The 21,697-nt window shown below is 40.1% G+C and overlaps 1 protein-coding gene across 2 annotated transcripts; it reads right to left on the bottom strand.

The window, feature by feature from the left end:
* Nucleotides 1-3,666: 3,666 nt before the first annotated feature.
* On the bottom strand, nt 3,667-19,805 carry CALM2 (calmodulin 2). 2 transcript variants are annotated; one of them, XM_016943209.3, is made up of 7 exons: nt 19,690-19,805; nt 15,626-15,671; nt 13,952-13,982; nt 6,091-6,234; nt 5,859-5,965; nt 5,303-5,438; nt 3,747-4,388 (listed from the first exon to the last, which is right to left on the bottom strand). In XM_016943209.3, exons 1-7 carry the CDS (start codon nt 19,788-19,790, stop codon nt 4,360-4,362), a joined length of 594 nt encoding a protein of 197 aa, XP_016798698.1. In that variant the 5' UTR covers nt 19,791-19,805; the 3' UTR covers nt 3,747-4,359.
* Between the last annotated feature and the right edge of the window lie 1,892 nt (nt 19,806-21,697).

The following is a 21,697-nucleotide window of genomic DNA, read 5'->3' as shown; positions in this document are numbered from 1 at the left end:
AGAGAAGGGGATAATAAAATTGGTACCTACCCACATAGGTTATAAAAAAGATTAACTTGAAATGTTCACAACCATGTCTGCCACAGTGCAGTCAGTAAATGTGAGCTGTCATTACCTTTAGGACAAAAGCAACATTTACAATCCAGTCTCTCACTTCTCTCTTTTCTTTTTTTTTGAAACGAAGTCTCACTCTGTTGCCCAGGCTGGAGTGCAGTGGCGCGATCTCATTACAACCTCGGCCGCCCGCCACCATGCCCAGCTAATTTTTGTATTTTTAGTAGAGACGGGGTTTCATCATATTTGTCAGGCTGGTCTCGAACTCCTGACCTCATGATCCACCCACCTCGGTCCCCCAAAGTGTTGGGATTACAGGTTGAGCCACCACACCCGGCCACTTCTCTTATTAGGATGGCATGCTCTGCTGTATCATGCTTGCAAAAACCCCAAACATGCCATCTTCACATTTCTATTTGTCTCCACATATGCTAGCTCTTCTGCATGAAATGCTATTCTTTTCTTTGACCACCTGGAAAATCTCAAGGGTCAGCTCCTCTGAGTAGACCTCTAAGCCTAATCCACTAAGTCCCAAAGGACCCTGTGCCTATCATTGTTGAAGATATTTTATGACAAATCGTTTCTCCTCTAATTTTAAACACCCAAAACACGGGGTTTTTAATTGACCCCTTTGAACACAAGGACTAAAATATTTGTTGAATAAACCACTGACTAGTTTTCCCCTCTAAGTAAATCCAAGACTAGATTACAGCAGTGCTTTTCAAAAATTGATATGCATACAAAATATCTGATGATCTTGTTAAAAAACAGATTGATTCCAATTCTGAGGCAGGACCTAAGATTCTGCATTTCCAGCAAGCTCCTGGGTGATTCTGTAGGTGACTTTTTGAGGAGCAAGAGACTAAAGGACTTCATCTAGTTTCTTAAAATACTGGGATTCTAAATTCATTTAACATAGCCTTAAAAAAAAAAACAGGCACTAGGTTTAAAATGAACAACTGAAATTAGAAAGTGAAGAGGCAATACCAAAGTTCTCACAAATGTTAAGAGATTAATCAAGTCCATTCCCTGTGCCTCATTTCATTTTCTTATTTTGGCTGAGACTGTAAAACTGGCTCAGCAGACTAGGGACTGGTACCCTCGAGACTAAAAGAATATGAAAGGTACAGAGAAGTCCAGAAACCCATACAAGGTGTGACATTAGAGATGGGAACATCTAGATGAGAAAATAGTTTAAGTATCTCAAAAATAGAAACAGCATGGGTCAATGATTTCAAGGACTATCTACAAAGCAGATTAAGCATGTAGGATAAACAAAATGTTCCTTTAAGAAAACATTATCTTATATAGTATCACTAAGATTTATTTCCAGATTATTTTAAGTTTCAAAAAGGGGGAGAGGCATTTCTCTTGAGAATACATATCTATAATAGAGCTCAACAGTGCCTCTGTTACATATCAGATCTTTAAAATTGTTGCTGTCTTCTAAAAATTTTAGGAAAATATGTTACACCAAGGGTGATATTTAACTGCAATAGTGGTTTATTGGGAGAATCATCTGAGAGCAAACATGCCAGACAGTATTATGGTTGGTACAATTACCAAAATCCTATTAATATAACACTAATAGTATGGTTAAGACTTGAAGGTGGGGCTGGGCGAGGTGGCTCACACCTGTAATCTCAGTACTTTGGGAGGCCGAGGTGGGCGGATCACAAGGTCAGGAGTTTGAGACCAGCCTGGCCAACATAGTAAAACCCTGTCTCTTCTGAAAATACAAAAAATTAACTGGGCGTGGTGGCGGGCGCCTGTAATCCCAGCTACTCGGGAGGCTGACGCAGAATTGCTTGAACCCGGGAGGCGGAAGCTGCAGTGAGCCGAGATTGTGCCACTGCACTCCAGCCCAGACAACAGTGCTAGAGTCCATCTAAAGAAAACAAAAACAAAAACAAAAACACAACTTGAAGGTGATATCACAGTCCTGGGTTCCAATAGGATTATGTTGTAGGAAGCATTGGAACAGATTTGAACCCAGCTCATTATGACCACAGTTAAATTATACAATCATTCTATACTTGTTTCCTGTAAAACCAAAATGCCAAGACTTCGTGACCTTTGTAAAGATTTCAACAATAGAAATGACCAATTATGACATAGAAGAGCCCAAAAAATGTTTCTCCTACCTTTGTTGTCCTTGTTAATTATACCTTGACATCAATTTATATAAACCTCATTGTTGACACTGGAAAAACACCAATTGACTGCCCAAGTCCCTCATTTTTCAGGGTCATAACTGGTTTAATAGCACAATTAATGGAACACTTAATGCAAATGCCAAGGACAATGTTAAGGGCCTTACTTTCATTATTTCACTTAACTTTTAAAAAAGCCCCACTCATAATCCCAACACTTTGGGAGGATGAGGTGGGGGGATCACTTGAGCCCAGGAGTTCAAGACCAACCTGGGCAACACGAGTCCCTGTCTCTACAAAAAACAAACCTTGTTTGGATTTCCTTTCGACAAAACTTACTACATCGAATTAAGGGGAGTAGAGTGCACATCTAAATCTTCCTATTTAACTGATTACCCGAGTATGTGATACCATTAGAACTATCAATGCCTGTAACTTCCCTTGCTCTAAAACATACTAATAGTAGTATTAAGATAGTCAATGGGGCAGTAACCTGCCAAATAATGAATTACCCCTGGGAAGTTAAAGACCTTGTAGCTACAATAACCAGGTAACAATTACACTCAATGTTTTAATCTTGGCTCTGATTTGCTATGGAATCTTTCATTAAGCATTTAAAAGGTAGTTTAAAAAAATAAAAACCCTGATAACCACCTTTGGTGTAGCTCAAATTATAGAGAAAGCAATGATAGAAGCCAGCAAAAACTAAAACAAGGTGTAGTCATTGCCAACTTACTCCTAAACACATCTTTTTTTGTAAAATGTTGCAGATGGGCAAGCTGAAAATTCTCATCTTATAGAATTAAAAAGCACAATGAATAAAATATTAGTTAATAGAAGTAAAACTATAAGGATGCTCACCCCAACTAGATTTGGTGTTTTTTTTTTTTGAACATGCAAACATTTAAAACATCATTGCACAGCTTAAGTCAACATGGACAAACGCCAAAGTTGAAAACTATAAAGGTAGGAAACAGTAAATACCTACTTTATGCCAATTCCCATGCTAGGTACACTTAAGTTTTTGAGTCTTTCATTTGGGCCTTTTGAAGTTGTCAAATACAATCTGGATAAAGAAACAAAACAAAAAACTTGCCCCTCTTTTCCCATGACTGCCACCATCTTGTTCTGTGGGCACAGAGGGAACTCACAGGTGTCCTGGGTCTAACACAGTAGCACAGTACGACAGGCATGGTGGTGGAAGAATGTTGTGGGCACGCATGATGGTGGCCCCCAAAAGGTGACTACACTAAGCCAGCCCCCATAGATCCCCATCTTTTCGGCCTTCCTCTTCAATCTCTCCTTAGTTACACCCCTTATTTTGTTCCTCTTATTTTCTGTGCTTCTCTCCCTCTTTTCTCACTTTTCCAGTCCTTTTCTCCTTCCTTTCCCACCTTCACTATTTCTGCCACCCATCTCCATATGCTTCCCCACACGAGAAAAAATTATCTAGACTATACCAAGCAGAAACCAATGCCATATTTTATTTTCAAAATTATTAGACTTCAACAGTTAAATGACTCAGATGCAGAGCAACCATTGGGTAAATTGTAATTTTTTTATTGGAAAACAAATATACAACTTGGAATGGATTTTGAGGCAAATTGTGCCATAAGCAGATTTTAAGTGGCTAAACAAAGTTTAAAAAGCAAGTAACAATAAAAGAAAATGTTTCTGGTACAGGACCAGCAGTACAAAAAAATAGTGTACGAGTACCTGGATAATACACCCGTTTTGCAATAGTGCAACTTTTAAGTACATATTGTTGACTGTCCATAGTCCACGCAGAGTTACAACTCCACACTTCAACAACAACATGCTGACAGTTCCTAAAGAAAACTACTTTAAAAAAGGCATAACCCAGATGTTCCCTCATTTGACCAACTCCATCTAAGTTTAGATGTGCAGAAGGGCTTAGATATATCCAGAGTAAGCCACATGCAACATGTTATTTGATCAATTTTCTAAAATAAGGTTTTAGGACAATGACAGTAAGATAAGGGAAGAAAACATGGAGGAATGAAGTCCTAATTACTATACATGCATATTTTTTTTGACAGTAGGGAGAAACCTTTTACAGATAAGTTACAAACAAAGAAAAGGCAAATAAACAATTTTGTACAAGAAATTTAACACATTCTGTACAAGGTCTTCACTTTGCTGTCATCATTTGTACAAACTCTGAAAAAGAAGAAGTACACAAAAAATGAGTCAATAGCAAAAGACCAAAAAAAAAAAAAAAATCACATTTACTCAATTACTGAGTACTCTTTCCATTCCTCTCTTTCCTCAGAATTACCATTAAGTACAGAGGGAAGCTAGTTTATTGCCCAGGCTGGAACCTCATTAACCATAACTATTCAGGTTTATTAGTAAGAGCCAAATTAACGCTTTACATAGGCCAATATAAAAAAGAGCATTCTTGGCTCTATCTTAGTTTAGACTTGAATTTTAAGTCTGCTGGATTACAAGACAATATTGTAAATTCAATGCTATGGGCTAGGTTTAATTTTTATAACATTACATTTTATGCTCTTTTCTAAGTTAAGTAGTTACATCATGAAAAAAATACAAAGTTTTACTCAAAATCCTTCAGTTTCTAAATGCCTTGCTTCCTGATATGGCCATCTTAAAGTTAATAGATACGATACTTTTGAAGCACATGTAAACTTCAGTTTCAGACTAAAGCCAATTAAAGAAAAAAGATAATACAGTGCAGGGAAAGAAAGTCACATTAATTTCATTTTAGGAAAGTTGGAATAAGTTTGCTTTCCACATTGTTCCACAATCACACAAACACTGAACAGTGCTTCTCAAACTTTATACATGAATCACTCAAGAATCCTATTAAAATGCTGATTCCAGGTGTAGGGACAGAACCTGATAGTAAATATTTCTAAATTAAGTTCTCAAGTCAGAGCAATGTTACCTAGTCTGCAGACAACACTCTGAATTTTAAGAAGGTTAAATATAAGTAACTGTTTTAGCAACCTAATTTGGGGGGAAGGGTCACTAATTTTGATCAGTTCTCTAACAAAGCACCTCTTATCTTAAAAATCAAAGTGAAGAATGAGGCTTGAGAGTGAAACATTTACCTTCATAGTTTACTTGACCATCACCATCAATATCTGCTTCCCTGATCATTTCATCAACTTCTTCATCTGTTAACTTCTCTCCAAGGTTTGTCATCACATGGCGAAGTTCTGCAGCACTAATATAGCCATTGCCATCCTAGCAAAAAATTTAGTATAGTTTCTGAGTCAAATTACAGACTTGAGAGTTGGAATGGAAATTTATTAAGTTTACTACTAAATTTCACATTGGGGGAAAAACATACTTTAGAAATGCATACAAATCTACACAGTTGACCTACAAATGTCATTAAGAGCCAAGCAAAATGTCCTACATTAAAATCATTATTTCCTAGTCCCAAAGTCAAGTGACACCTCCTTTGACAAGATGAACGCAATACATATATTAGAAAGTCTATACTGAATTCTTAAAAAGCTTTTGCTTGGTAATTAAAATGTTGGTAAATCATCAAAAAAAAAAAAACAAAAAACAAAAAACCAAAAAAACACAGGTCTTCATAATGAGTCCTGGTATCTTCATTTCATCCTCAAAATTTAACATATCCAGTCCTTGACGTACCTTATCAAACACACGGAATGCTTCTCTAATTTCTTCTTCACTGTCTGTGTCTTTCATTTTTCTTGCCATCATTGTCAGAAATTCAGGGAAGTCAATTGTGCCATTACCTGAAATGGTTTAGTGGAAACATCAAAGCTTTAGTGGAAACATATAAGCAAACAGCAAAGGTTTAGTGGAAACATCTAAGTATCACTTCTTCAACCCCTCCCACCCCCCAAAATTGAAGACTTACCATCAGCATCTACTTCATTAATCATGTCCTGTAACTCTGCTTCTGTGGGATTCTGCCCAAGAGATCTCATTACAGTTCCCAATTCCTTTGTTGTTATAGTTCCATCACCATCTTTGTCAAATAGTGAAAAAGCTTCTTTGAATTCTGTTTGAAAGAAAGACCACAATCCAAATACACAGATTAATAATAAAATGTAACCTAAATGAAACGTATTAACTCTTAAAGCCTACTCAGTGGTGGGATCGTGCCAGTGAATAGCCACTGCACTTCAGCCTGGCCAAACTGTAAGACCCCACGTCTCAGAAAAACCCAAAAACTTTTAACGGAAAAATACCAATGGAGGTAGCAATTGAAATGTGACTTTGACTCCTAAAGATTAACCAATCTTTATGATACCTTATGATAATATTTCAAATATATCTTTGACCAATCATACCACTGTACTTTCATGCTGACCTAAGTAAAATTATCCTAGGTTTACAGAGGAAAAGAACCAAATCCCCAAATGACTGGCTCCTCTGTCACTGAAGCTGCTCTGTGGAACATAATTCAAAATTACAGACCTAACCTACACTCACAAAACAAAAATAAGACTATTGGTACCCAAATATGTATTTCTACAGAGCAATTAAACTGTTTCTGTATACTGTGTTTAGAGTTAGCCACTATGTCTAAATCAATCACCTACTAAATTAAAACAGGCTACTTTCCCTTTCTAGTAAGGCAGGAGAAGGGACTATATAAAGAGTCTGTAACAATGGGCTGATCAAGATATGAATGTCCAGTTTTAGCTAAATGCATGTCACTGAGAACAAAGATCATTTTGAGCTTTCTTTGGAATATTAAAATCCCAACCTTATATAGTGAAACTGATTATTCCTTAACATCTTGTTGTGATAGTATGTTCCTTCTTGCTGTTGTTTTTTTTTTGAGATGGACTTTCGCTCTTGTTGTCCAGGCTGGAGTGCAATGGTGCAATCTCAGCCCACCACAACCTCCTCCTCCCAGGATCAAGCAATTCTCCTGCCTCAGCCTCCCGAGTAGCTGGAATTACAGGCATGCACCACCACGCCCAGCTAATTTTCTATTTTTAGTAGAGATGGGGTTTCTCCACGTTGGTCAGGCTGGCCTCGAACTCCCAACCTCAGGTGATCCGCCTGTCTCTGCCTCCCAAAGTGCTGGGATTACAGGGCATGAGCCACTGTGCCCGGCTATATGTTCCTTCTAATACATCACTAGATTACATGGAAACCTCCTGCTGGTGCAACACTCCAGACTACCTGGCTTCATTCACCATTTACAGATAAACTAAAACAAGCCAGGTGCAGTGGCTCACACCTGTAATCCTAGCACTTTGGGAGGCCAAGGTGGGCAGACTGCCTGAGCTCAGGGTGAGTTCCAGACCAGCCTGAACAACAGGGTGAAACCCCGTCTCTACTAAAACACACACACACACAAGCTGGGTGTGGCGGCGTGTGCCTGTAGTCCCCCGTCTCTACTAAAACACAAACACACACACACACACACAAGCTGGGTGTGGCGGCGTGCGCCTGTAGTCCCCCGTCTCTATTAAAACACAAACACACACACACACACAAGCTGGGTGTGGCGGCGTGCGCCTGTAGTCCCAGCTACTGGGGAGGCTGCAGCAGGAGAACTGCTTGAACCCGAGAGGTGGAGGTTGCAGTGAGCCGAGATCACACCACTGCACTCCAGCTTGGGCAACAGAGTGAGACTTGTCTCAAAAAAAAAAAAGAAAGAAACTAAAACAGACTAACTTTGATACTGCAAAGTTATACCAATCAGTAAATAATAAAGCTAGTATTTTCCAAGTAAGTCATTTCCCAGAAAATATTAGACCCTATCAGCAAATGAATACAAAAAGTTTCCAAGTTCATGGGGCCATTAAGCTTTCCCAACATAGCCATACATTTGAAAATGTATGTGACACATGTGTAAGAAATGGTGTACCTTCTTTACGGTCCAAGGCCAATTTATTCCCTGCCTGCTTATCCCTACTCCAATTCGCGTACACCTTCCAGTTTCATTCCATATTACCTCTTCCCTGGACTCAACTATTCTTCCACTAATTTGCCCATTACCACATAAATATCTTCACATCGCTTAGCCTAAAACTAAATTGAAACCTTAGTTATATTTTAAATGCTTGCCCTTATCCCTCCCCAAATTTTGGAAGGCACTACTACTCATACCAATTTCCTCTCTCCAAACAATCCACTATTTTAAAATGACATCCAGCTCCAACTCATCACCTGAAAATGCTGAGTTTACCAATGACCACTAGTCAGTCACCCAATCCATCAAGTATGCTTCAATGTGAAGCCATATGGCATAGAAACTAAAATGAGACTTTGTAACTTGACTACTGGGTTAGAATTTCCTAGCTCTGTTTCTTCTTCTGGCAATGCAATCTGGACAAGCTACTAAACCTTTTCTGCCTCAGCTTCCTCATTTCTGTGAAATGACATAAATGCGCCCAGTAAGTGGGGTGACACAGTATACCATGCCCACAAGGGGTATTCACCTGGTCACCCCCCATAAAAAAATTAGTATGTGTCAAACACTTAGAACTATGTCCAACAAATAAATACTTAATAAATGTCAAGATAAAGACTATCTCATTTTTTTGCAGCATCCAAAACTGCATGGAAAAACTCTCAAAACTTTTCTTGGCCTTCATAACAGTACTTTGATTTTCCTCCTACCATATACTGCCAAAGGCTCTTACTCCTGTCTCTTATGTCTAGATGTGACCAATTTTATCCTTTTTTTCCACTCCTTGGCCACTTCATCTATACCCACTTACAACGAAGATATCTTTAGTCTACCCATCTCGCTCAATAAATATCTTTATTTCTGGCTGTCTACACGATATAGCTCCCCTGGCTGATGACAAGCAAAATATATGAAAATGAATTCTATACTCCCAGGCAACCCTAAAGGTACTAGCAAAAGCCCAAGAGCCACTTTTAACTCTTTCAGTCTGAAATCTGTCAACAGGTCTCGAATTCTATCATTTAAATACTGCCTGATTTTTCCTCCATCTCTACAACCAGTATTTTGGTTCAAGGCTCCATCGTCCTTTGCCGGGGCTATTACAATTGCCTCCTAACTGCATTCTTTCTTATTTAAATATTACTGGTTTATAGAGGAACTCATCTAATACCAATCAGAAGGTTCGTACCACACTAATTGATTTTATGAAGATAGTATACAGTGCTAACCTAGATCAACCTAAAGACAAAAATAGATCAGGGAGTCTCCACCTACAAATAGCACAATTGATAAAGACATTTCAATTTTACTGTTTTTAAACAGAATGTAGAAATATCTAGAAATACATATATTGGAGTTCAGACACATTGCACCTTTCACCTAATTTAGGTTACAAGAAAATTAAAGGACTTTGAGGTATTTGTTTATATTACATTCTCTGCTATGGGTATCTTTTAACACCACCATTAGGTGCATAAATTCCCAATGTTTCATTAGCAGTAATCACCTTTCTATTACACAATTTAACAAAAAGCTAAATACTGGAAGATGCATAGTGTAAGACTATGTATAACTTTCAAGAAATTTAAAAATCTAATAACACTTAAAATGTTTGCTAGAATAAGTAAAATGCAGAAAATAAAACCGTATCTATGCTAATACCATTTGTTATTCATTCAAGAAAGGAACAAATAACATTTCTGTTAAAGGTCAAGGTTTATTCCAAATTTTTACTTGTATTTTTATACTAAAGAGTAAAAAATACCTGTAAAAACTCAAAATAATAAACCCCAAAGTAAAATTTTAATTCACCTGCCTTTACAGTTTACCTGTACTTCAAAACTAGCATAATCTTTAAGTACAGAAGCATATAATTCTAAACAGTAACTCCCAGGAATGACTTGAAATTAATCCAAGAGTCAAAACCTACACACACAATAAAGAGAACAGGTCCTGAATGCCACAGAACAGCTATCTTCTACATAATTGATAGGTATAAGGAACCTACCAAAATCCATTTTAGCTGACCAAACTGAAACTTTCAGAAAAATCTATTACTCAAGTTTTATTTGTTCATTAGCAACTCCAAGGGCCTTCCCTAATTAGTTTATTACCTAAACATATAATTTTATTAAAATAACGTTTTAAAAATTTTATTAAAATAGGTTATCACAAGACAATTACAAAACAAATCAAATGACTGTTTATTAACTTCTATTTCTTCACAAAATTCTGAACTTAATAATCCCTTAAAGATCATGTACTGGAACTCTTTTGGCGCTTCATGCAGTTGTTGCTATACATTGAGTAATATTAATATTTTTATCAAACAAATTTGGACCTTGAAAATTTAATGAAAGTTTAGGTACAGACTTCTTAAGGAAAAAATACTGTACATTTTTCCTATCAGTCTTCCAAAAGTCAAACAGCAACAACTAATGACATCATGGCAGAGTTATCAACAAAATGAACTTGTTAGTGATGTCATACTAGACTGGAATGCTCTATACGACCAGGTAATATAAAAAATTTTAGGCTGGGCACAGTGGCTCATGCCTGTAATCCCAACGCTTTGGGAGGTCAAGGTAAGCGGATCACCTGACGTCAGCAGTTCAAGACCAGCCTGGCCAACATGGTGAAACCCCATCTCTCCTAAAAATACAAAAACTAGCCGGGTGTGGTGGTGCGCGCCTGTAATCCCAGCTACTTGGGAGACTGAGCCAGGAGAATTGCTTGAAGTTGGACAGCAGAGGTTGCAGTGAGCCAAGATCATGCTACTGCACTCCAGCCTGGGCAAGAGAGTGAAGCTCCGTCTCAAAAAAAAAAAAAAAAAAATTTAGTAACTTCATCTACACAAGGATGTTAGCGGTCACCAGCACTTACAACTAAAAAAAAAAAAAATTTTTTTTCTTTTTTTGAGACAGGGTCTTGCTGTGTTGCCCAGACTGGTCTTGAACTCCTGGGCTCAAGTAATCCCACTGCCTCAGCCTCCCAAAGTGTTGGGATTAGACATGTGCCACCATGCCCAGCCACCAACAATTACAATTTACCAGATTAAAAAATTGCCTTCATCGCAAAGGTAAACACTGAAATATACCAAATTTGGGAGGAAGGGATTTGGAGAGTAGGCAGAAATCTTAGAATAGTAGTGCTCTAGGACTTTTTTGTGTTACACACTCATTAAGAATAAAATTTATTCAAGAAATATTCAATGATTACTATGTGGCAGGTACCGGGCCTACAAAGTAGAACAAAAAGGTCCCTGACCGCACATGATTTTTATTTTAGTAGCATAGAAGTTTTGGTTCCTCTGCCCTAAATCTTAACTGAAACCTGGAGGTCCAAGGAATGGCTTTAAAGAAATCTGTGGTCTAGGAAAAGGTAGGATAAGAAGAGAACCTAAGAACAGATTTTTTTCCCTCTACTCCCATTGGAAACCTAATTTTATGATGAAAGCCAAGAAAAGATAGGATTTAACTTAAAGACAATAAAGAGAACAGGTCCTGAATGTCACAGTTTTGATGAACTACAAGTATTCTTTATAAGAATTCTACCAGGCCAGGCATGGTGGCTCACACCTGTAATCCCAGCACTTTAGGAGGCTGAGGCGAGTGGATCACCTGAGGTTGCGAGTTTGAGACCAGCCTGACCAACATGGAGAAACTCCATCTCTACTAAAAATACAAAAATAGCCAGGTGGTGCATGCCTCTAATCCCAGCTACTCGGGAGACTGAAGCAGAACAGCTTGAACCCGGGAGACGGAGGTTGCGCCATTGCACTCCAGCCTGGGCAACAAGAGTGAAACTGTCTCAAAATAAATCAAAAAATAAAAATGCTATCAATCACTGAAGAGGGATCCTCTTATATTCAATAGACACAAACTTTTTTTTTTTTTTTTTTTTTGAGACAAAGTCTCTCTCTGTTGCCCAGGCTGGAGTGCAGTGGCACGATCTTGCCTCACTGCAACCTCTGCCTCCCAAGTTCAAGTGATTCTCCTGCGTCAGCCTCCTGAGTAGCTGGGATTACAGGCGCACGCCACCATGCCTGGCTAATTTTTGTATTTTTAGGAGAGATGGGGTTTCACCACGTTGGCCAGGCTGGTCATGAACTCCTGACCTCAAGTGATCCGCCTCGGCCTCCCAAAGTGCTGGAATTACAGGCGTGAGCCACTGCGCCCGGCCAACAAACTTTCTTTTTAAAGAGTTGTGTTTAAGAGAGCAGACCATCAACTATGCAATGGCACACTGAGTAACGTTTTCTACCCTAAAGTGAACATGCTGTACTGCATACAGTAGGTGCCTGTACCTGACTGGGAATATTAAGAAATGTATTAGAGAAGGTCAGAGTTTAAGAGTGAAAGTATTAGACAGCCTGAGAGAGTTTGGGAAGGAGACAGTATATTTATAAAAAAACTACTTCAGAAAAACACTTTGATGATACATTTACTTTGTAGAGATGGGGTCTCACTATGTTGCCCAGGCTGGTCTCAAACTCCTGGGCTCAAGTGATCCTGCTGCCTCAGCCTCCCAAAGTGATAAGATTACCAGCCATCAGGCCCAGTCTATTTTTTTTGAGGAGACATGAGATCAAATAGGTGATACCTTTAAAACAGTGTAACTCAACAACAAAAAAAATTATTCCCAAAACTGTTTGCTTTTTGTTCGTAACATTCAATACACGTAATTTACCAACCTCAGAAAGTAAAAACTAAGTTTAAGTCAAATTACACAATAAGTAAAAATAAAACCTGCTTAAATTTGTCTTTAATACTAATAGCTTTCTACCTACAGTCCTATCAAATAGTATTTGAGATGACTAGTGTAATTCTGGTATCCCCCAAATTTCTATATGCTTATGGAAGTGGGGAGCTTGCTTTAAATGGGCTATATAGTTCCAACTGGGCTTCTCAGTTTTCTCCAGCGTAAGAAAAAGTGCTCAAGTGCTTTTGAGCTCTTATCAAACCCTTCCTGCTTACTGTGAAAACTGTGGCAAATAAACTGATTGGTGCTCATGCTAATAAAAGTGTCTAATGAAAACAAAGGAATAGTTTGCAAAGCATTTCAACACTACAATTAAAAAAAAAAAAAAACTCCAGCAAGGGGGGAAAAAAAAGTTTCCCCAACATTGACATTAACCGGCCATCTCAAAGTACAAGGATAAATCAAAAGTATTAATGTTCTATGGCATGGCATAAAGAGAACATGACATCAGGTTTTATGTAATAATTTTGCATACTTCCATAGCAAACTAAAAGGGACAAGATTTAAGCAGCTTCATTTCAACAGCTGTCACTGCTTTTTAAGAGAAAAATCTACATTGCTACAGTGACATTTATAGAATAGAATGCCAACTTCTTAAATTTTTTCACTTGAGAAATGGTTATTCCCTGATTGATTATACATGCAATTCTTAGGTTAAAATGTTAGCTAATTTTAACTAGGGTAAATTCAATTGTTCCTTTTTTGATTCTCCATTTCAAGTTGCCTTAGTTACTTCTTGGCCTCCTTTTCTAGCGTGTTAGCTAGCCCAGAATTCCTGTTTTATACTAAGGTAGTCTCCAGAAAACAAAACAAAGACCACCACTACACCACAAGGCTCCAAAGTATATCCACGCAAACTAAAATACATGTCTTTAATTACAATTAGCCCTGCACATCTTCCATCGGCAAGTTTACAATCCCACTTGCCAAAGCAGGTTGAATTACTGTATTATATTATACCCATATGTTAGTATCCATGACATATACCAAAGTCAATTATTTCATACAAGTCTCTTATTCTGACGTTGGCTATTCAATTTATAATAACAATCTAATGGGTACAATCTAGCTGAGTATTTCTCACCTGCAATCTGCTCTTCAGTCAGTTGGTCAGCCTACAAAGAGATCAAAGAGGAAGGTTAGTGACTTGAGAGTATGTAGATTAGCAGTTACAGAAACAAGTTTAAAACCTTTCAAGGGTTACCATGTACTGTTTCATTTAGTTCCAGCAACAAACACATCTGGATGGAAAATGCACCCATCTAGTTTCTCTTATCTTCAAAGCTAAGCTGTCTTAACTCCGAGTTTAAGATATACAAATACTTCAGAATATTTTTGAAAGTATACTTTAGAATCCAATAGAAACATTGCTTCCTTTTTCAACGTTAGAATAGCTAAACTTAAGCTCACTTCTATTCCAGATATAAATCACCAGAAATTCCCACTGAATCAAAATGCTTCAGGCTCACAAAATGAAAATTACTCCCACAAATGGTTAAACACATTGTTTTGAAATTAAAGTGATTAAAAAAAAAAAAGGCACAAGCTTTTATTCCTTCTCACCCAGCAGGCAAAATGCAAAGAATCCAGAGCTCTGAACTACAATACTATAATATTTACCAAATGTTTGAAAGTTCAGCCATCCATTTTCTCTTGGCTTTTAAAATCCCAAAGTAAGCCCAAGGCTTGTGATGTTTTTTTAATAGCACTTGGTTTTCTTCAGAAAATATTTTCTGCCATTTGCTAAAACCCATTATAAATTTTATCCTTATTCAATCTTAATAATAACCTTACAATGGTATTATCCCCTATCTTACAGATAAGGAATGAGGCTAGGGTTAAGTGGGAGTGGGGCACACAAAATTAGTAGAACCAAGATAAAGCACTAAGGTGTCAGACATACCCAGTAACTTTTAGCTTTTAATTCAGAGCACCGTAATATATAAAGATGATTGCAAAATATCCAGACTCCTTGTTGTATTCTTTGAACACGCACTTTCTTTCACTGCTTATTAGTATATACATCCATGAAGCAACTGCTTATGGGGTATTGAGAAGCACAGACAAGAAATAGCCTCCTATCTAAAATCCCTACCAACATGGGAGTCAAGTATACAATGATTAATCCATTCATTTATTTGTAGGTAAAAGAAAAATAAACATTGCCTGGCTTCATTCTTTTTAAATGAACACACCCCTGGGAAAAGTAACACCTTAATGTGGAACACATTTTCTCTAGGGCACAACATGAGAAAATTCGGGAAGGAATCCAGAAAGTAGTTTATTTTCCCTGCTCAACAATTTTTATTTGACCACGATGTAAATCAAATTCATTTAAAAAAAAAAAAAGCTGGTAACATAAAATTGAAGAGCCAATAATTAAGTTCAAATACAGAGTTTGTAAAATAAAAAATGTATCCACTTTTATCCCTAAAGTCCAAATCCTCCCCCAACAAATATTTGGTGTGAAGTCAGTCACAGATTGTTTACCCAAGGAATAAGGTTTAAAATCCAGTAAATCTGAGTTATTTACTTTGTATTAATAGAAGCTACGTTACTTCAGTTTATTGCATTTTGCAGGACTTCCACCATTTCTGAAAGGAAGGGCAACCTGGCATGCATGGCGTGGGGGGAAAGCATCAAGTTCTGAGTCACAGGCCAGTATCCCAGCTCTGCCATTTAATAGCTGTGTGACCTTGGACGTGGTACTCCTCCTCTCAGTCAACTTCATTTGTAGCACAAGAACAACAATACTTACCTTGCAGGGTTGTTGTGCAAAGTGAGATGCTATGTACAAAGCTAACCTAAAGAGTTAAATGGTAACCATTATTTCATATAAATTAACTAAACAAAGAACCTACAGTGTTAAATATCAACCTGACTAGATCAATTTCCACACAGAATGTAGACATGCATGGCATTTATTAAGCCCTTTATGGTAAGCTTACTCTATTCAATGTTAACTTTGTTTAAGCTGAGAAAATTTATGCAAACTAAATCCACAAGGTGCAACCCAGCGACAGATGCAGCTGACATCACTTTAAGGCTAAAAAAAAAAAGCTGAGCTAAATGTGTGGCCAACACTGCAGCCTGTGTGAAAGTTGAAGGATCCCGTACTCTGTACAGGAAGGGAGACAGGTTCGTTCTCTCTACATGGGGGGGGGGGGGGGGGGGCGGGGGGGGCGGGGGGATGGGATTTTGGGAAGGCTACTATATATGAAACATGAGTAGCCTTAGGAAGAAACGAGGATGTTAGCTATTAAGGAACCACTGTCCAATTTTGCTTGGAAAGTCAAAATTTAGGGACCTCATACCATCTTGTCTAACTCCCTACCTCCAAGCAAATGCAATCTTGGAAGAGATCACAAAAATGAGCTTCAAGGAATGAATTAAGCACCCAAGAGACCAAATTACTCACATAACCTGAAAGCTCTCAATTTTGCTTGGAAGGTTGAGAAGCTTTTTGTATTACTTATCCAGAGTTCAGGTTTTAGAATAAACTTTTACCAGCAATATCCAGATTAAAGCCTACTATAAATCAAGAAGACTTCCTAGCACTAACTTTCCCAACTGCTACAAAGGCGAATAAATTTGGTTCTTCCTTGTTTCCAGGGAGTGCCATTTTCTTAGAAGAACCAGAAGAATTATACTTTTGGGAAAACTCAAGCTCATTAACATGTATGTTTATCTCAGTAAAGTGAAGAATAATTCACTAGAGAAATGACTTGTTCTTACTCCCTTATTTCTGTAGCTATTGATATAATTCTTCCCACTGCTCTTGCCACTCCAGAGAAAGTTCCTAGGCATTAGTATACTCTCAGGTTCCTCCCTAGACCTCCTGTACTAGAATGTTCATTTTGGAGAACCATAGGTGATCTGTCAACACTAAGAAGCACGACCCTGTATTACATTAGTGACCTGAAGTGAATACATCATGTACCTATCAAACATTTCCTACATGCCATTCTAAAGTATGCATGAATACTGTTGGAGTTTATCTAGTGAAAGGTGGTCTTCTTATCTGAATAAATGTGTGAGCCCATAGGCTTGAAATGGAACGCAAACTGCTATCCTTCATCCATTCCTGTCTGTTCATTCCCATCAGGTGCTACTTTGATACAACAAAGGATTCCTATATGAAGTTTTTTCTACAATTATGGAAGCCAGGATATTTGTTTTACCTGTATCAAAAGCAATCTAAATTATTTCATTAGGGTAAAAAGACACCTAATTCTGAAGAATAGTACTTACATAGCATCTCTCACCAAAAGATCACTGGAACAAAATGGCTTCATAAAAATTAGGGCTATTACTAAAGGCCTAAATTCTAGCTGAAGCTAGAGGTTTCTATATGTTAAAAGAGCCAAATCCTTTGATCTTCTCAGCCTAACAGAAACAGGCGTTGGCACTTATAAGAACAATTATTTAGACTCAAGTGACGAAAATTTTCTACCTTTTTACATCTTTTACTTACCTAATCACCCTGGACTCAAAGTCCTCTTGAAGCAATCCCGTTTTCAATGAGCATATGTTGATTACATGTAAACTCAAGAGTTACATGAGCAATCTTACTTTACTTCCATATAAAATTTTTTATACTTTAACTTGCGGTCCTAATTTTTTTACTTTTTGAGAGACAGGGTCTCACTCTGTTGCCCAGGGAGTGCAGTGGTGTGATCATAGCTCACTACAGTCTCCAACTCCCGGGCCCAAGATGATCCTCCTGCCTCAGCCCATTGACTAGCCAGGACTACACGCACAGGCCATTATGTCCGGCTAATTTTTTTAAAATTGGATTCCTAATGTAAAATCTCAGTCCTCTAATTATGAAGTTATCTGAAGGCAATTTTCAAATTTACTGTATCTGTCACAAATAATGGTATCTGTCAATTTTTATTAAGATTTTTTTTTTCGACTTTGTCTCTTATAGTAAGAGCTGTCAATTTAACAGAAAACCCCCAAAGCACCAGTGATACAAACAGTAACTACAAAAGCTTAACACTGGGCAAGGGACCACAAATGCGTAGATACCAACTCTACCAAGAAAAAATCTATTCGAATTACTGATTCAATTATCAAAACTGATTAAAGAAAACTTTACCCTTCATTTATTAAAAAAAAAAAAGCTTACTCCACAACTTGTACTGTTTATTACATATGCCTGTAACTACATCTTTAAGAAAGCAAATGTAACCAGCACATTCAAATTCAGAATAACATTTGAAGTATCAAGATGAAGCAAATACATCAAACGTCAATGAACGCTAGTTTTATTTAAGATGAAATCCTCTCCCCACACCCATACAGGCTGGAGGTTTCAGTTGGCAAGGATCCCTAACTCCTGTTTAAGATGTCACCTTGCCTCCTGGACACACCCATCGCTGTAACCACTTGGCAGGAGGAACCACAAAGTAAGTATCACAGATCATCACCCTCATTAGGTGTTGTTTTTTTTTTTTTTTTTTTTCAGGAAAGAACATGATCTCCCAGTCTGAGGTGACCGGAAAATGCTTTTAAAAATTCCCTGCTCCTCCCCCGCATACACTCTTCCATCACAGTATTTGACAGACAAACATCATACAAACGAAGTGTACGTCAAGACGACCTGGCAACTTCTACACGGAATTTAGGGATCGTTTTCAAAGCAGCAGAAGGGGAGCAATGTTTTTATGTGGTCGTGGTTCTTGAACATTAGGACTGCACGCTGTTTTCAAGCATAGAATAGGGACAGGGGTCTTCAAAGGCATCCATCCAATTGTTACAAGACCGACTTTCAGAAGGCAGTCACTCCGGAGCCTGCTTCCCTCCGGCGGTGAACAAGAAACGCCTTGTAGAACCCTAGCTGGAGCCGAACACTTTCCCTAACGAGATGTATATTGCGAGGATGCGCCCCTGACTTCGGGGGTAAAACTAATTTCTTTCAACGACAGACACTTTAAAAAGCAATTTTTTTTAAAGCATCCGGCCTGGGTGGTGGAAGACGCCCCAGGGCCCAGATGGAGAAGGAAGATTAGGGTTGCCAGAGGGGGATGGGAAACCGTCGAGGCCCCCCTCCCCCGCCCATCCCCGCCCACGGCCCCGCAGCGCCACGGAGATCTCCGCAGTCCTGCAGGTGCCAGCACAGCAGCTGGAGCTCGAGCGGGGCCGAGCGGGACCGAGCGGGGCGGCGGCTCCGGGTCCCGCGAGCCGCTCGCCCGCCCCGCCCCCACCGGCCGCTCCCTGCGCCGCGCGGGCTCGGCCCACACAGCGCGCCGCCCGCCCGCCCGCCCGCGCGCCCCCTGGATCCCGGCACGCGGAGGACGCGGGCTAACTGCGACGCCGGCGCTCGCCCCAGGGCCCCGCGCGCTCCTCCCGCCCCCTGGGCGCATGGCGGCCGCAAGCGGACAAAGGCGCTTCCTGGCGCCCGCACTAACCGTCGGTCGGGTGGATTGAATTCGGCCCCTGCTTGACCTTTCCAGACGCCCGACAGAAGTCTCTCTGCGATCCCTCTCTCCCTTCCTTCACTTTCTCTCCTTCCCGTGCACTGGGCTGTCCCTCATCCCGGACCCATCCTCCTCCAGCCAAGCCCCCGAGGAGCTTCACCACCTCGGGAACTGTGCGTCCGGCCCTCAACTCACTAGAGGAAGCCCCCCTGACGAGAATGGGGGTGGGGGAGCACCTGCGACACAACCGTCGCGGGCATCCCTGGCCTCTTTCGCGCCATCCCTCTGGCAGAAACCACTCCTTGAAGGTGTAAGGGAGGCGAGTTTCCTTTCTTTAGTCAGTTCGCTCCAGTCTCTTCCCCCCACAGGCCCAGCGCCGGCAGCTCAGCGATGCACTCACCATGCTGCAAGCGCTACCGGTTTCCGAGACGCGACCACACAACCACTCAGCTCGCTCTCTCCACTCGGACTAATTCGCCTCCTCCGCCCCCAGCGCCTCATAAACACCTCCCTCCGCCAGATCCCTCCGCCGCATGGAGATAACGGAACATCGCAAACGAGTCCCGGCCAACCCCCTCCCCTCAAACTCTTCTCGGGACCCCTTTCTTCACAGTTATTTGGTCGATGAGGCAAGAGATCAAGGAAAGTGGGCGAACGGATGACGTAAGTGGGTTTCATTTCCAGCGAGCCGTCAAAAGGCCGGTGGAGCGGCCCCTGAGGGGCGCTACTTTGCGGCGCGGAGGAGCATCGTGGCGGCGATGCGTTCCCGATGGTCGTTGAGCCGGCCTCTGATTGGCTGGTTTGTACCCGCAATGCGTCACCCGGACTCGCAGCCGCCGCCGCCGCCGCCGCCGAGACGCGGTGCGGCTTCTGCCGTTGCTGCTCGGGCCGCGCTGTCCTGGCAACTGCGCCAGGCGGCAGAGTCGCCTGCTTTGCGCTTGGCTGGAGAACCTTCCTCTTCCACGTATCCTTCCCTGCCACACTCACCCACTTTCCCGCCCCTTATTGAGGGGTAGACGAAAACACCTTAAGCCGATAAAGAATGAAGCTGAAAGATTCCGATAAACGCGTACCCTGAACTCAGCTTTTTAACCTAGTGTTTGGGCCTCATGGAAGCCGCACGTTCTTCATTTCACGCCCTCACAAAACCCATGTAAATCTGGACACGGGCAAATGTAGCTGTTCAGCTGACAGGCTAATCTCAAAGGGTATTTCGTTTATACTTCCTCTTCGCGTTCTTTGCCAGGGGTAATTTACCAGAAAAGAAAAGTAACTCAAAAGTCACAGTATCCGAGCTTCAGTGGGATTAGTCTCTCGAAATGGCCCCTTGTTATCGTGGGGTTAAAGGGTTCTGGATTGGACAGAGCTGGGCATGAGTTAGTTGGGTCCCTCTCTCAGATGCAAGACCTTGGGTGAGTCATTTAATTTTTAGCCTCACTTGTAAAATACAGGCAATAAGACCTATCTCGAAAGAATATTGAGGAAATTAGAATTATGCAAAGATTAGAATTAATGTAAAGTGTTAAAGTACCTGGCACAGGGTAGGACTCCAACAATTGGTCACTATAATATGCCTTCCCCTTCATAGGAAATTTGCCCTTTTGGATTTCTAACTCCACAGATTTAAATGAATATTTTAAAAACCACATAAAAACTAACTGCTTGGTCCCTTCCAAAATAAACAAAGGCGTACATACCTGAAAAATTTAACAGGTGGATAGTGAACACCTACTGTGTAAACTCGGTTTGATTATAATTGTAACTATAGAAGGGCTTACGAGATGCAGAGGTGAGGACCTTAGTCCTCTATAAGAGGTTCCAAAAAGGGTTCCTAGAGAAGATAACTCCTAAATTGTCTAATGTTATAAAATGGGCTAGGAAAAAGCAGGGAGGAAAGAAGGGAGCAAGTTCTGGGTGAAGTAAGTAACAGCAAAGGCCCGGAGGTGTGTAATTGCGTGGTATGATGGAGGAGTTGCAAGGGGATAGGCATTACTAAAGCCCAAAGTAGACAGCCAGCCCCGTTAGGCAGAGAGGACGCTGGGAAATTAAAGAGGAATAAGGTTTAAATCTCAAAAGGCAGTTCCTTAAGAAGATTGTTGGTAGAATCCAGCTCAGAAAAAAAAAAAAAAAAAATCATCACAGGCCATATCAAGGTCTGAGAATTTTCCAGTAAAAAGCACAAGCATGTAGACCCTTAAAACCCAGTGAACAGCATTTTTTGCAAGCCAAGGTGAAATCTTGCCTACTGAAGACAGCTCCCTAGAGAACATTGCCCTGCCCAGCAAGACCATTTCTGATGCTAACAGCTACCTGCATCCACTTGGAAGGCTTCAGTGGAATTTAACCTCCTTTAGCCAAGTTAGACATTTTCTCACACCATCAAAAATCTTTTCTTTGCCAGGCGAGAG

The sequence above is a fragment of the Pan troglodytes genome, chromosome 12 (assembly GCF_028858775.2).
Source record: "Pan troglodytes isolate AG18354 chromosome 12, NHGRI_mPanTro3-v2.0_pri, whole genome shotgun sequence".
In the NCBI taxonomy this organism is placed as follows: Eukaryota; Metazoa; Chordata; class Mammalia; order Primates; family Hominidae; genus Pan; species Pan troglodytes.
Note: the sequence above shows the minus strand (reverse complement) of the source record. Positions and strands in the feature narration are given on the sequence as shown.